Genomic DNA, 12,174 nt, shown 5'->3' with positions numbered 1-12,174 from the left:
TCTGTTTAAGAAAGTTGTGGAATTAGGTCAATGTATTGCACAACCAAGAAAAGGCAGCTCATATCAGACTTCATGATGTGTAAAATACACAAGAATTTGTAATGACTTCTAACATTTTGATAGCTACAAACTGAACTGCTGAGGAACAGCTTACTGCTGGATTAAGATAGATGGCAACCAACAGACTATGGAGATATCTAAACTATCCGTGAGGTATCAAATGGAGGACCATTGACTTTCAAAACTTTAAATAACTCTAAACTTTAAGTTCACATTGTTTCCAAACTTATTGAAAAAGACTGATGTAAAAAAGGTAACTGAACCTTTAGGAGAAAAGCACTGGACTCGTGCATGTCACTTGACATGGAAACTCAAATTTCTTTAAAATGGCAGCAGAAGGATTATTCTTTCAAAAGAATAATGCTTTCCCAACATAAGATCTCTCTGCTTGGTTGGCAAGTGTAATAAATGACAGCTTCATTTTGAAATATGGATGGAAGTTTTTTTGTCAATTCCTTGCACCTAAGATTTGTTTTCTTCCTGATATTACGATTAATTTAGGGTATGCCAGCACTTGAGGTTCCTTCTTGAGTAGTCTTTGAAATTAACATTTGTTTGAGATTTACACCAAAAAGGCCAAACCCATCCTTACCTTCTGTAAACTGACACCCCTGTCGGAAGGTGGAATCATCTCTGGAGTCAGAGCCTGAGGTGGATCAATGCCCTTTGTTAACTTCTGATTAATTAAATAGAAAGCCAAAGCGAACTGCTCCTTCGAAAGCTTCCCACAGTCCTTGGTGTCACAGAGAGCCCTGTACAGAGATGCACATGAAATTTAAAAATCCTCATTTCTCCAAGCACAGCCCTAATAAGTGTAGTTGCTGTATTTACAAATGGGAAAACTGCTAGGATGTACCTCCTCTTCTAAACCAAAGCTATAGCCACAGGAACCACCACTCAAACACACACAGCCACTTTCACTTTGCGTGTTGAGCCCCACAGCTGTGCTCTGGTGAAAAGCACAACCAGAGCTGCAGGTCACTAGCAACACTTCAGAACCAACACAAGTTTATTTACATTTTCTTGATTTTCTTGAATTAGCAGTTCTGTAAACCATAACTTGGTGGGGGGGGTGGAAAAAAAAGTTTTTCCTATCAGAGTGCCCTGGAACAGCTCATAGTGAGGAAAGAATTAAAAAAGCAGTGAGTGCAATGAAGGCATTGCTGTAATGAATACTGCTAAAGGAATGCATAACTGAAAGGAAAGCCATGTTGGAGAATGAGATGGGACATAAACCTTGCATGCTAACCATTTTATAGAAACAGTTTCCTTTCCCAGTATATGTGTAGGATCAGTGATCAGATACCTGTGATGACTTGATGTCTTAAATACACAGGGATAGCTGATTGTAACAATCTGTGTTCAGGCATAAACCTGATTTCCACCCCCTCCTGTCCCAGAGCAGAAGCAAATAAATCATCACTGATTATACAAAGGCCATGCTATTATATACAGAAATGTCACTTTCAGAAATGTCAGCATAGCAAGAAGTGAGAACTATGCTATCATCTACACAGCTGTCACAGGAAAAAAAAACCTACCAGATATGTGCAAGGAGAGCAGAAGGCAGTCCTGTTTTCAGGAATAGTTCTCTGGCTTCCACACCTGACACAAATCCATCCATGTCCTTGTCAGTTTTCACAAAGATCTCATCGTACTTTATTTTGTCTGCAGGCGACACGACCCACTGAAGGGGGGTGAGGATGGAAGGGAAAAACCAAAACCACAACACTAAGATACAGCTAAGTTCTGTTTCCAGTTCAGACTTACATAATGCAAGGACTTACAGCACAGATTTTAAAATAAAGTGATACAGGTGCCTAGCTCATGAGCCAGTTTTATCCTCCTAAACAGACATGCAGAGACCCTCAGGCAGCTAGAAAAGCAGAAGTGAAGCAATTCCCTCAGTGAAGCACCCAGGCTGCTTGGTGCTGCTCTGCCCCTGTGCCTATGCAACAAAGGCACTCCCTGGGGCCTGGATCTCCTCTCTGTGCTCAGTCACAGTCCTGCTGACTGTCTGGCTCTATCAGTTTTATTCCCCTTTACACAGCTGGGAAGCTTCAGCTGGAGGGACCAGAGAGTGCTCAAGCCCAGGTTGTTAATAGCTGGGCACATTCTAAATTGAAGAACTTACATCTGAACAAGGTGAAGTTGGGAATTAGAGCCACTTCTGTTACTTGAGCGATTTGTCACAACATTCAGCTCATATAAAGATGTCTGGGGTTTTTTTGAGTGAAAACAGCTTCAAGTGCATGTATGGATGCTAATTAATTTCAGTGCACACAGACAATTAACAGATGACTCCCAAATGGTCCTGTATACAAACTCACCCAGAATAGCACTGCTTTGAAATACATACAGCAAGACTTACCCTCAGGCAAGGAAATGTCCAGATTAAAACCTTGGCACCTCCAAAATTAAGATGCCAGTTTCGTACTGATTACTCAAATAAGGGTACCCGAAAGCCCAAGCTGATACATTAAGTACCACAATTCTTACCTTAAATACCCTTATCAATTTCTTTTCTTATTTTGCACAGAACAAATTATATATAAGCTACTTGGAAAGACATTTCCCAGCTTTTGGGCTGTAAAATGATGAGGAGGAAATAAGATGCCTGGGGAGAGTAAGAGGCATCAAGTTGCCTAATAATCACATTCAGAACAAAAATCAAATTTCCTGTGTCTAGGTGGATATGCTGGACTTTTTGTTTCCTTTTCCCATTACTTGCATTTATCTATTCCATTTTAATTCATGTCCTCTCCAAACTGCACACATATACATGACTGCCACAATCTGTTTTAAGAATGTGTCCATATTTTAATCAGTCTTCATCCAGAAAACTTGTGCTCTGTAGATATCTACCTGGACTACTATTTCTTTTGAGCTTGAAATACTTTGTTTTAAAAATATCTTCAGAATCTGTACTAAACAATATTCTTTTATCCAATTGTTTATATCTGAAGACATCTGGCAAAAGTAAAGCAGGGTAAATTTTACACCTCTCCATTTGGTCTTCCCATCAACCTCCTAAAACCAAGCAACAGGGCAAGAAGCAAACTAAAAACCTGTATCAAGTCTCTTCATACAGGCAGAATCATCTGAATCACAGCACTGAGAGCAGAAACCTTCTATTCCCCAGAAACTTCAGAACTGTACCTGTGTTAATGGTGTTTTGGCAGCTAAAATGCCCACAGGTGGCAAGGACTGGTGAGACTCTTTGGTTGAAGATGGTATTAATGGCATTGCTCCTGGAACACTGAGAGGTTTTCTCTTAGATGGTGGCACCAAAGCTGCAGGCAAGGACATTGGCACTGGTTCTTTCTCCAAAGCACAGTATACCAAAAACATGGCCTGAACAAGAAAAGAAAAGTGTGTGGATGTAAATGTATTAGAAATATACATACAAATATATATACAGAGACTAAGGAATTAATTAACAAATAACTTTGTAGCATTTTTTCATTATGTTTCCCCTTTACAAGCCCCTCAACTGAGGCAGCTCATTGCCTTCTAAATTGTGTTTTTCATTACCACTTTCTTTTGAGGATCAGTCCTTAGCAAGTGAAGTTCATTATCTTTTACAACATTAAAATAATTTTCCAAGCTTGTGCCAGTACTTGTGGAACTGTATTTAAGAGAGGACTTCAAACACTTTAATTTATCACCATTTCACCAGAAATTGCTCTACTTAGCATTTAATTCTTTTGTTGTGGCCATCTCTAATTTAACACTTCTTACATTATTTCATCAGTCCTGGCATTAATGGTGTTAAAATTCTAACTTACTGCAAACTTTTTTCAAGGATACCTTGAGGCATTCAAGTTCTATAAATACTGAAGGTTAAGGTAAAACTCAGTGAAAACACTCAGAGTCTCGTGGGACAGCAAATCTCAGGTGTAACTTTTTAATGGCTCATCTAACCCACAAAGAAAGTTACTGCTGTGTACTGAGAGACATTCAACAAACTGGCAGAAACATTAAACAGCACTAAAAGTTGATTAAGGACTCTGAGTAAAGATAATAAATGAACCCACACAGTCAGAAATTAATACACAGTCCATCTATTTTAAACCCTGCCATAAGGCTTGCAAAACCCCAAGAGGCAGAAGATACTTACAACTGCAAACTCATCTCGATCCAACATTCCATCATGGTCAATATCACTCAATTCCCACACCTACCAATAAAAAGCAGAATATTGGCATCTCTGCCTAAACTGCAGCAGTTTCCTACTTAAAACCTCATTACAAACTAACACGAGAACAGCCTCCCTCCACCCTATCTCAAGTTCTATTAAGATTAACAGTATTAGTTTCCAGTGAGCAATGTAAACTCACATAAACCACACAAAAGTAGAGAGATTCTTAAGCTGGAGACAGAGGCACTCTGCCCTGACTCAAGTGTTAAAAGAGCACACATAAATGATACACTGCACTTCAAGGTGATCTATCCAAATAGCAAAAGAAATTTTATTTTTCAGTTTAACAGTTGCACCCCATAAGATCTTATTTAATAGTTAGGCTCATTACTACAAATCTTCAATTTGAAAAGCAGGTATTGCTGAGTGCAGGACAGGTATTACCTGTGAATTGTGAATTAAAAAGAAAGATATTCTTACTCGTCCTAAGATATCCACTGGCAGTTTTGAGTTAAGGAGCACAGGTTTCACCTTATCCCCTGACAATAGTCCATTCACTGGATTTAGGCTGTCAAAAATGGCATCATACTTGACCTTGTCTTCCAGCTGCAGGGGCAGAAGAAAAGTATTACTTATGCAAACAGTCACATCTATAGCCTAAGAAGCAGAAGTTCTTTCAAAAGTGTTAACTTTTTTTAATAAACATGCATTGCAATTCCTGATTCTTAAAAGAAAACATCAAAAAGGTATTATTTTTAAGTCAAAAGACTCATCAAAACCCTGTGAGACTTCTTGTTCAATTATTTTTATGGCTTCATGTAACAACCTTTTTTTTTTTTTTTCTTTATTTTAAATTTCTAAATATTAAAAGATTTCCCAAGGGTCAATTCTTATTAAATTGGGTCTATTAGCCCAATTACAAATTGGACAAGAACGGAACTATCATAGTTTGGAAATGTAGCATTAGATTTTTCTAAGAAAGAAGGATCTTCCTGCAAACCAGGAAACAGTTGTAGGTAACAGCTAATATTTACTTTACCTTTACAGCCCATGGTAGATCACTTGATGCTGTTCCACTGAGTAGCAAAGGACTACTAGTATCAGTCTAAGGAAAAACAAGGCAAAAAACCACCAGGGACATTAAAACAGATGTGATTCTGACTTTGCAGAACCACCCCCTTATTGGAGAAGGTGCTTCTCAAAGCCAGAATTGCATTTTAATCACTCATACCAAAATTTAGAGCGAAAAATTCAAAATGTTTATTCCATTAAGGACAACACTAATAGAAAAAATACCACATGTTTTCAAATCATACATAATTTTATATTCAAATTCCCACTAGAATATGTAGCAGCTTATTCCATGTTGCTTTATTTTTTCCTTGTTGTAGGGCCCCACTGCTCTACAACATCCCTCTCTGAAGTGTTTGGTATTTACACCAAACCTTCCTAATATTTCACTTAAAAGCAGCTCTTACTAATATGTTCAATCAAAAAAGAAATCTTACAAATCTTGGTGGAGGAACAGGCAAGTTAAGACTACTCAGGGAAACATCCAATCCGTTCTGCGCACACGCAACAAGTCGCAAAGCCACAAAAAATTCCTACATGGGGAAAAGAACAGAAATTTTGAAGGGTTTATAATTTTAAATGATAATTTTAAAAGATAATTTTAAAAGATAGTCAAATATATCTATGCTATATATATGAAAAGTTGCACATGGCTTCAAAGGGGGTCAGAAAGTGACAGAAAGCAGCAGCCAGCAAATGCTGGATTCCTCCAGTAAGACAAAGTTTGCAATTAATTTTCCAAGAATTAAGTAACTTCCCGGCCAGTGTAGTCAGTTCTCAGCCCTCAGTTCTTCTGTAACAGTTCTTCAGTGAAAATCTGAAGAAGTAAGTTATAGCTGTTTATCTTGGAGGAAATGAGATGATCCCACAGATGGTTAATGGAAGTGGAGGAACACAAGGATGAACCAAAGGAAGCCAAAAAAACCCTGAAATTGTTTGGTAGACATTACAACCTCCTCCTCTTTCTACCATGGGAAGAAGCAGTTCCCTCTCTACAGACTGTTATTTACATTTCAAATCAAACAGCAACACACATTGGAGCTTGTGGTAGCACCACTGAGGTGTGAAGTCTGTCCCCACACTGCTCATTGCCACAGCTTGGGAAGGACAACTCCAAACAGAATCTACCAATGTCAACTCCAACAAAACTAAAGAAATAGCAATTTTGACAATTTTATGAGAATTTTAATTTCTGCATTGTTTCCTACAAGATTATGAGGAAAAAGTCACCTTCTTCATAAATGCAGTACATTAAACCTTAAATTACTTCTCAGTAAATTGCACAGCTACACATCAGCCCATTTTACAACCTGGAGAAATGCTGATGAGGCAGCTGAAGGTTCTTTAATTTATTGTAGCTTTCACTCAAATGGGAATTACACAGCCAGTCAAGATTAGAAAGATCTGTTAGAAAAATCTGTTAGAAAAACTGCTTTCTCGAACCAAAAAATTTCAATTTTCACCTTGTTTCAAGGCTGGGTAATGGTTAGAGTCATACACCATGTAAACAATCATACCTGTTTGTTCAGGATACCTTTGCCATCAGTATCAGCTAGGTCCCAAATCTGAAACATAAAAATAACCAAGTGTTCACAGCACCTGAGAGGAAGTTGGCAAGTCCTCCCTCCATTTATAATGGACTTTTGGAGGAAAGTTCATGCCTGAACTTTCATGATAGCACTTAATTGTGATGACAAATTTAAATATTGCAATAATTTCCATGACTGGATAATAATTTCCACGACTGGATAGAAACTATTGGATAGAACAACCGAAAACACATTAGGGAAGATCATGTATCCTGTAGTAATACTAAGGATTTTAATTTAAACAGGATACTAACTGAAGAAAGAAGACAGGGTAATTAAATAAATTAAATAATCGCCATTAAGTACCTTTCCAAGTACTAAATCTGTCAATCCAGACTTTTTCAAGAAAACAGCTGCATCAGAAGCTAATACTCTTCCAGCATTAGTAGAATCAACCTGGGGGAGGAAAAAAGCCTCACATGACAAACTGGCTTTTGAATTGATGCCGTCTCTTTACACAGGTTCTCAAAAAGCAAGTAAAGAAGAATGCTCAAGTTAAAAATCACTTTGAGGACAATCTTCTGAACCTATCTAATTAGCCCCTCCTAATGAGCCCTCACAGGCATTTCTTCTTGATGCCATCAAAACACGGGATTTTTAAGAACAGAGAATTCCAGGGTTTGATTACATTCCATTGTCCAGATCTGCATTCATTACTCCTAAGGTCTGAAAAAGAAAGCTCTGCTTTAAAGATACCTTTGCCACCAGCAGAGGGAAATACTTACTCCCTAAACTGAAACCTATTTACACAATGAAGAAGTTGGTGATATTGGCTGCATACAAATCAGCATGCATTTCTCCCTGGATCAATAGAGAGACCATTAAAACAGAGAGTTATTCAAGTTTTTAAATGGAAATAGTAGCTAAACTAAATATTTTCAAGTGGGAAAAGAAAGAAAGAAAACTTGCATCACCTACACGGTGATATAAGGACAAGGGAAATACAGGGAAATCTGAGAGTCTTTGAGAGCCTAAAAAAAAGGATTTTCTAAAAGGACAACAATATGGAAAATAGGACTAAGAGTCTCTTCAGTCAATTGAGCCTTACTGCATCCCACAGGTGGGGTGATGATGACAACTGCATCATTTCCAGTCCCACAGCTTTGTTTAAACAAAGGCCATGTTCAATACTGCGTTTGGAACACAAGACCAACTGCCCACGTTCACAGGTGCAGCACACACGAGGTACTCAAAGCTAACAGCTTCCCAAGATGGGATTACAGCTGGCTCCTGCAAGACTCTGGGGAATTTATCATTTGGAAAGAATGCTGCAGCAGTTGTCTGCAGACACTCCTGAAAGGGAACGAAACACTCTGAAATCCCAAAATCGTAATTTCATATGAAAGTGAAAACATCTATTGTTTTTAACAAAACCAGTACAATTTTAATTAGGAGAGGGTTTTTCCTGTAACTGAGGATGCCCTGGTCAGAGCAATAAGGTTGCAAACACTACAGTCTAGCAGCCAGGCTAATTGAGTTATGGGAGAGCTGTTCATCTACAGGCACAAAGCTGCCAAGACACTGCATCAAACCCCTTTTCAAACCGTGGAGTCGACCTTGCATGTAACACAACAATCTTGGCACCCACTCAGAAAACCTCCAGCCCAGCACTTCTCTTTCAAGAAAGTCACAGAACACCACAGTATCAGCTGTGTTTACTTTTTTATTTCCCCAAGTCCAAGCCAGAGGAAGGCAACTTTAAGGGATTTAAGCAGGATTCTTACTAAACTCAATACTGATCTAGGGTTGGTTTTTTTTTTTTTTGTACAATTAATTATCGACACCGTAGTAGTTATTTTTTTAAAGGGTTGGTTTCAATTTCTTTACAAATTACTGAGTCTTGAACGCTGGGGTGGGGATATTTGTGTTTGATTATTGCACTGGGATTATTGCTGGTGTTTATCAGTTGTACATCAGCTTGGCAGAGCTTTTCCCCTGATGTGCAAGAAGCAGTTTCCACAGCTGCATCAGCCAACAACTCCCTTGTTACAGCCTGTCTTTTGCAGGACCAGGAATTACCAGAAGTTATAAACATATATCCGATGTGATTAGGGCAGAAGGTTACACTGAGAAGAGTTTCAGCTCAGGATTCATCGAGAATTCAGCACTGCTTCCCTGCTGCACTGCATCATGTGATTAAGTAATTTCCTAGTGCTTTATGACAGGTATTTAAATTTATCCTTTAACCTCGCCCTGCTTTGAGTCAGTCTATGAAAGGTCAAACAGAAAAATATTTATATGAAAGAAAAGAGCGCCTATTAAAATGCTGAGATTCCAATCTCATTCTAAGTACAAAGGGCACGATTTACACCCATTTCACAACACAACTTTTGCCAGATGAATTCCTTTAAGTTTGTGACAGAACTGGCAGTGTACTCAGCATCAGAGCTGCTTCAGGTGATGAATTTATTCATATGAAAGCACACTTCACCAGCACCATAAGACAAAGTGGGAAATGTCTCTCTAACGTTTCTGTTCTGAAAGTTGACATCTCCTTATCTGAGGAATGGAAGGGAAAAGTTCCCTAGCGGAACTGGAAGTCTTTAGACACATCTGAAAGCTCCTCTTTAGGAAAAAATGCTTGCAGCAAAGAGTTCATCTGAGCAAGTCAGAAAAATAATCCTCTGGAAAACAAATCCACTGGCACCACTTCACTAGCAGTAACATCATGTTTAAGGAATTCCTGTTCCTGTACACTACTGAAACCACTGGACAACAAACAATGCTCCAGTTTCACTAGGCTCTGTATGCCAACAAATGGAAGACACTGACTTAGTGTCACATTTGTGCCTTAATTCAGCTCCTTTACCCGAGCTTTTGCTGCAGTCAGGAGGAAGAGACAGGCACATGGCAAAGGTGGTACCTGACAGTGAGAGTCAGGACTGAGCCAGGAACCACAATGTGCAGAACAATCAGTTCCCAGCCTTTTCTTGTGCCTTTATCATGTTATCTTATTATAAGGGACTCTCCTAAGGTTTTTAATCCAACATCTAGAGTTGAACACTCAGTGGATTTGTCCATCTGAAGGAAAACTTTCTGAGGGTGGTACTAACTCCTTCAGCCACCAGGAGCCATCTGAACTTAGATCAAGGTAAACTTTCTCTTCTTGTTTAGCAATTTCAAATCTGCTGCTCTCCTGCAGAGGAGAAAATCCCTTATTGAAGTACAATGGCAAGCTCAGACGTCAGGCATCAGAGGCTGATACACTTGAACTGCTGTTTTTTGCACTTGATAATGGAACTAATCCTCCAAGCACAATCCAAAAATAGGGCATGGATAGAAATCATGGCCTTGTCCCTTCCCCAGCACATAAGTTTACATTCTGATGTTGACACACAAAAGAAGCTCCTAAATAAGGAGGCCATGTACACCACAACCTGTCTCAGGACAAACAGACAAGAACATTACCAGTTGCACAAAGGAAAAAAAAAAAACTGTGAATAAGGTGAGTTTTTAAATGGGTTCATCAATTACTTATCAGGTGTATTACAAAACAAAATTACTTAAAATTGTTTTATACAGCCAAGTATAAAACTAACTATTCTAACTTCCTTGAAAGCTTTTACATTACATTTGTACAATACAGTACATTATGTATGTGACAGAAAATGCTGTTATTATAGAACAGGTGAAACAGTTATTTTTTAAGAAAAGTTGTATTTATAGGAATCAAGAAACCTTGGCATTGCTGGGCCAAAATACAGAAGAAAGGATAAATAAAATCTATACTCTTGTATTTTATTTATATGTATTTTTTATTTTTGCATCATAAAGTCAGAAGATCTGCATCTGTTGGGTGAAGCTTTAAGAACTACAGGCATTCTTTCTGCATTCAGGGGCCTGTCCAAATTTCACTCCTTACAGCACCCTGTGATTAACTCTGGGGATATTCTGAGTGAGAATCAAGTCTTATATGATGCTGAGCTCCAAATGCAAGAAACTCATCTTCACATGTAAAAAGTTGCTAAAGACATATCAATACAGCACTTTTAAAGTATTTACTCCACCCCAAGACCTCAGAGTCTGTTAGAACTGTCAAGTGATGTATGTCATACATACCTGCCAGCTCCCTAGAAAATAAAGGCCATCTTACAACAAATATTAAATTTGTACTGATATAGCTCAGACCCAAGTGTTAGCTACTATAAAAATACATTTTAAAGCACCATAATTTTTCTTGAACTGTTATTGCTTACACACTGTTGGCCAGACTGAGTCCATATCAAAAGGATATCAATTTTTAAAATCCAAATGAGGTCTGTTCTTTCAGAATATACATACCTGTCGATAGAATTTCTCATACACAGGATTTGCACTCGATAGCTGTGAAAAAGATAGAGAGAAAATTAGCCCTGGAGATCCACACTTCAATTTCCCTCTCCCTGGACAAATAAAGATATAAACCACTCTCCACTGGTCTTCAAAGAAGCATTTATTCTGTACAGTGATGAGGAACTAGGACAGCTCTTCGTGCTGTAACTTTTAGAAGACTGACTTCTTGTTTTGCAGTCATTGACACCACCCCAGATCAGATTTCCCTCAGCCAGGTCACCAGGTGAGGCTGTGTGAAACAGGAACTCTTAGGCAACACTGCCTATGGGCAAAAGCAGAAACCTGAAACGACTCAGGTTAAGAAGTGCTCTCTAATATTAGAGTACAAAGCAATATAATTTTATTTCACCGTCCACAGCATCATTCTTTAGAATTTAGTATCACATGCAACCAGTCTGTAAAATTTTCAGTTACTCAAATTAATCCCTGGATTCAAAACTAAAGCCACAGCAACAGTACCATGTTAAAATAGAATAATATTCTAACTTTGGGTTTTGTAACTTGAACCCTTGTTGGGGATAACTCTGCCTTCATTCCAGACATTCAGGGCTCACCTAAAGTTAAGTGGACAAGGATAAAACAGCTTCTTTGGAAAAGGCTCTTTCTTTATTTTTAAATTATTCTCAGAAACCCCCCAAAAATCTAAGACCTGAAACAATGGCAAAACCTAGTCTCTTGGCCTACACTAAATACCCTTGCTCAACAGACTGCCAGGAAATGAAATTGTTAAGCTTACCTCTTCTCCAATGTAAAAACATGCACAAAATCAGGTCCTGTTTTCATGAAGTGCATGTTGCCTAAACCAAAGGCAACCCTAGAATGCAGTGTCTTGCCCTCACAAACCCTGTGGGAACAACTGAGCACACTAGAAGCTAATTACACAACACTTACTAAAAAAGCCCAGAGCACATCACTTCGAGTATCAACCAAAACCAGAGTTCTCTACCTTAAGAGGAAAAACTCCAGGATTTGCAGACCTTT

The 12,174-nt window shown here is 38.5% G+C and overlaps 1 protein-coding gene across 5 annotated transcripts in view; it reads right to left on the bottom strand.

The window, feature by feature from the left end:
* Positions 1-12,174, bottom strand: part of EPS15 (epidermal growth factor receptor pathway substrate 15) — a 68,201-nt gene that overhangs the window by 29,202 nt on the left and 26,825 nt on the right. For all 5 annotated transcript variants that reach the window (XM_066325499.1, XM_066325500.1, XM_066325498.1 and 2 more), the window contains 10 exons: positions 11,143-11,184; positions 7,168-7,257; positions 6,790-6,837; positions 5,710-5,805; positions 5,241-5,306; positions 4,682-4,807; positions 4,181-4,240; positions 3,220-3,414; positions 1,602-1,747; positions 653-812 (listed from right to left, as the gene is read on the bottom strand). In XM_066325499.1, coding sequence (XP_066181596.1) covers positions 653-812; positions 1,602-1,747; positions 3,220-3,414; positions 4,181-4,240; positions 4,682-4,807; positions 5,241-5,306; positions 5,710-5,805; positions 6,790-6,837; positions 7,168-7,257; positions 11,143-11,184 — 1,029 coding nt within the window. The remainder of the gene's footprint in view (positions 1-652; positions 813-1,601; positions 1,748-3,219; positions 3,415-4,180; positions 4,241-4,681; positions 4,808-5,240; positions 5,307-5,709; positions 5,806-6,789; positions 6,838-7,167; positions 7,258-11,142; positions 11,185-12,174) is intronic.

The sequence above is a fragment of the Sylvia atricapilla genome, chromosome 9 (genome assembly GCF_009819655.1).
Source record: "Sylvia atricapilla isolate bSylAtr1 chromosome 9, bSylAtr1.pri, whole genome shotgun sequence".
NCBI lineage: Eukaryota > Metazoa > Chordata > Aves > Passeriformes > Sylviidae > Sylvia > Sylvia atricapilla.
This window is presented reverse-complemented; position numbering and strand designations above follow the sequence as displayed.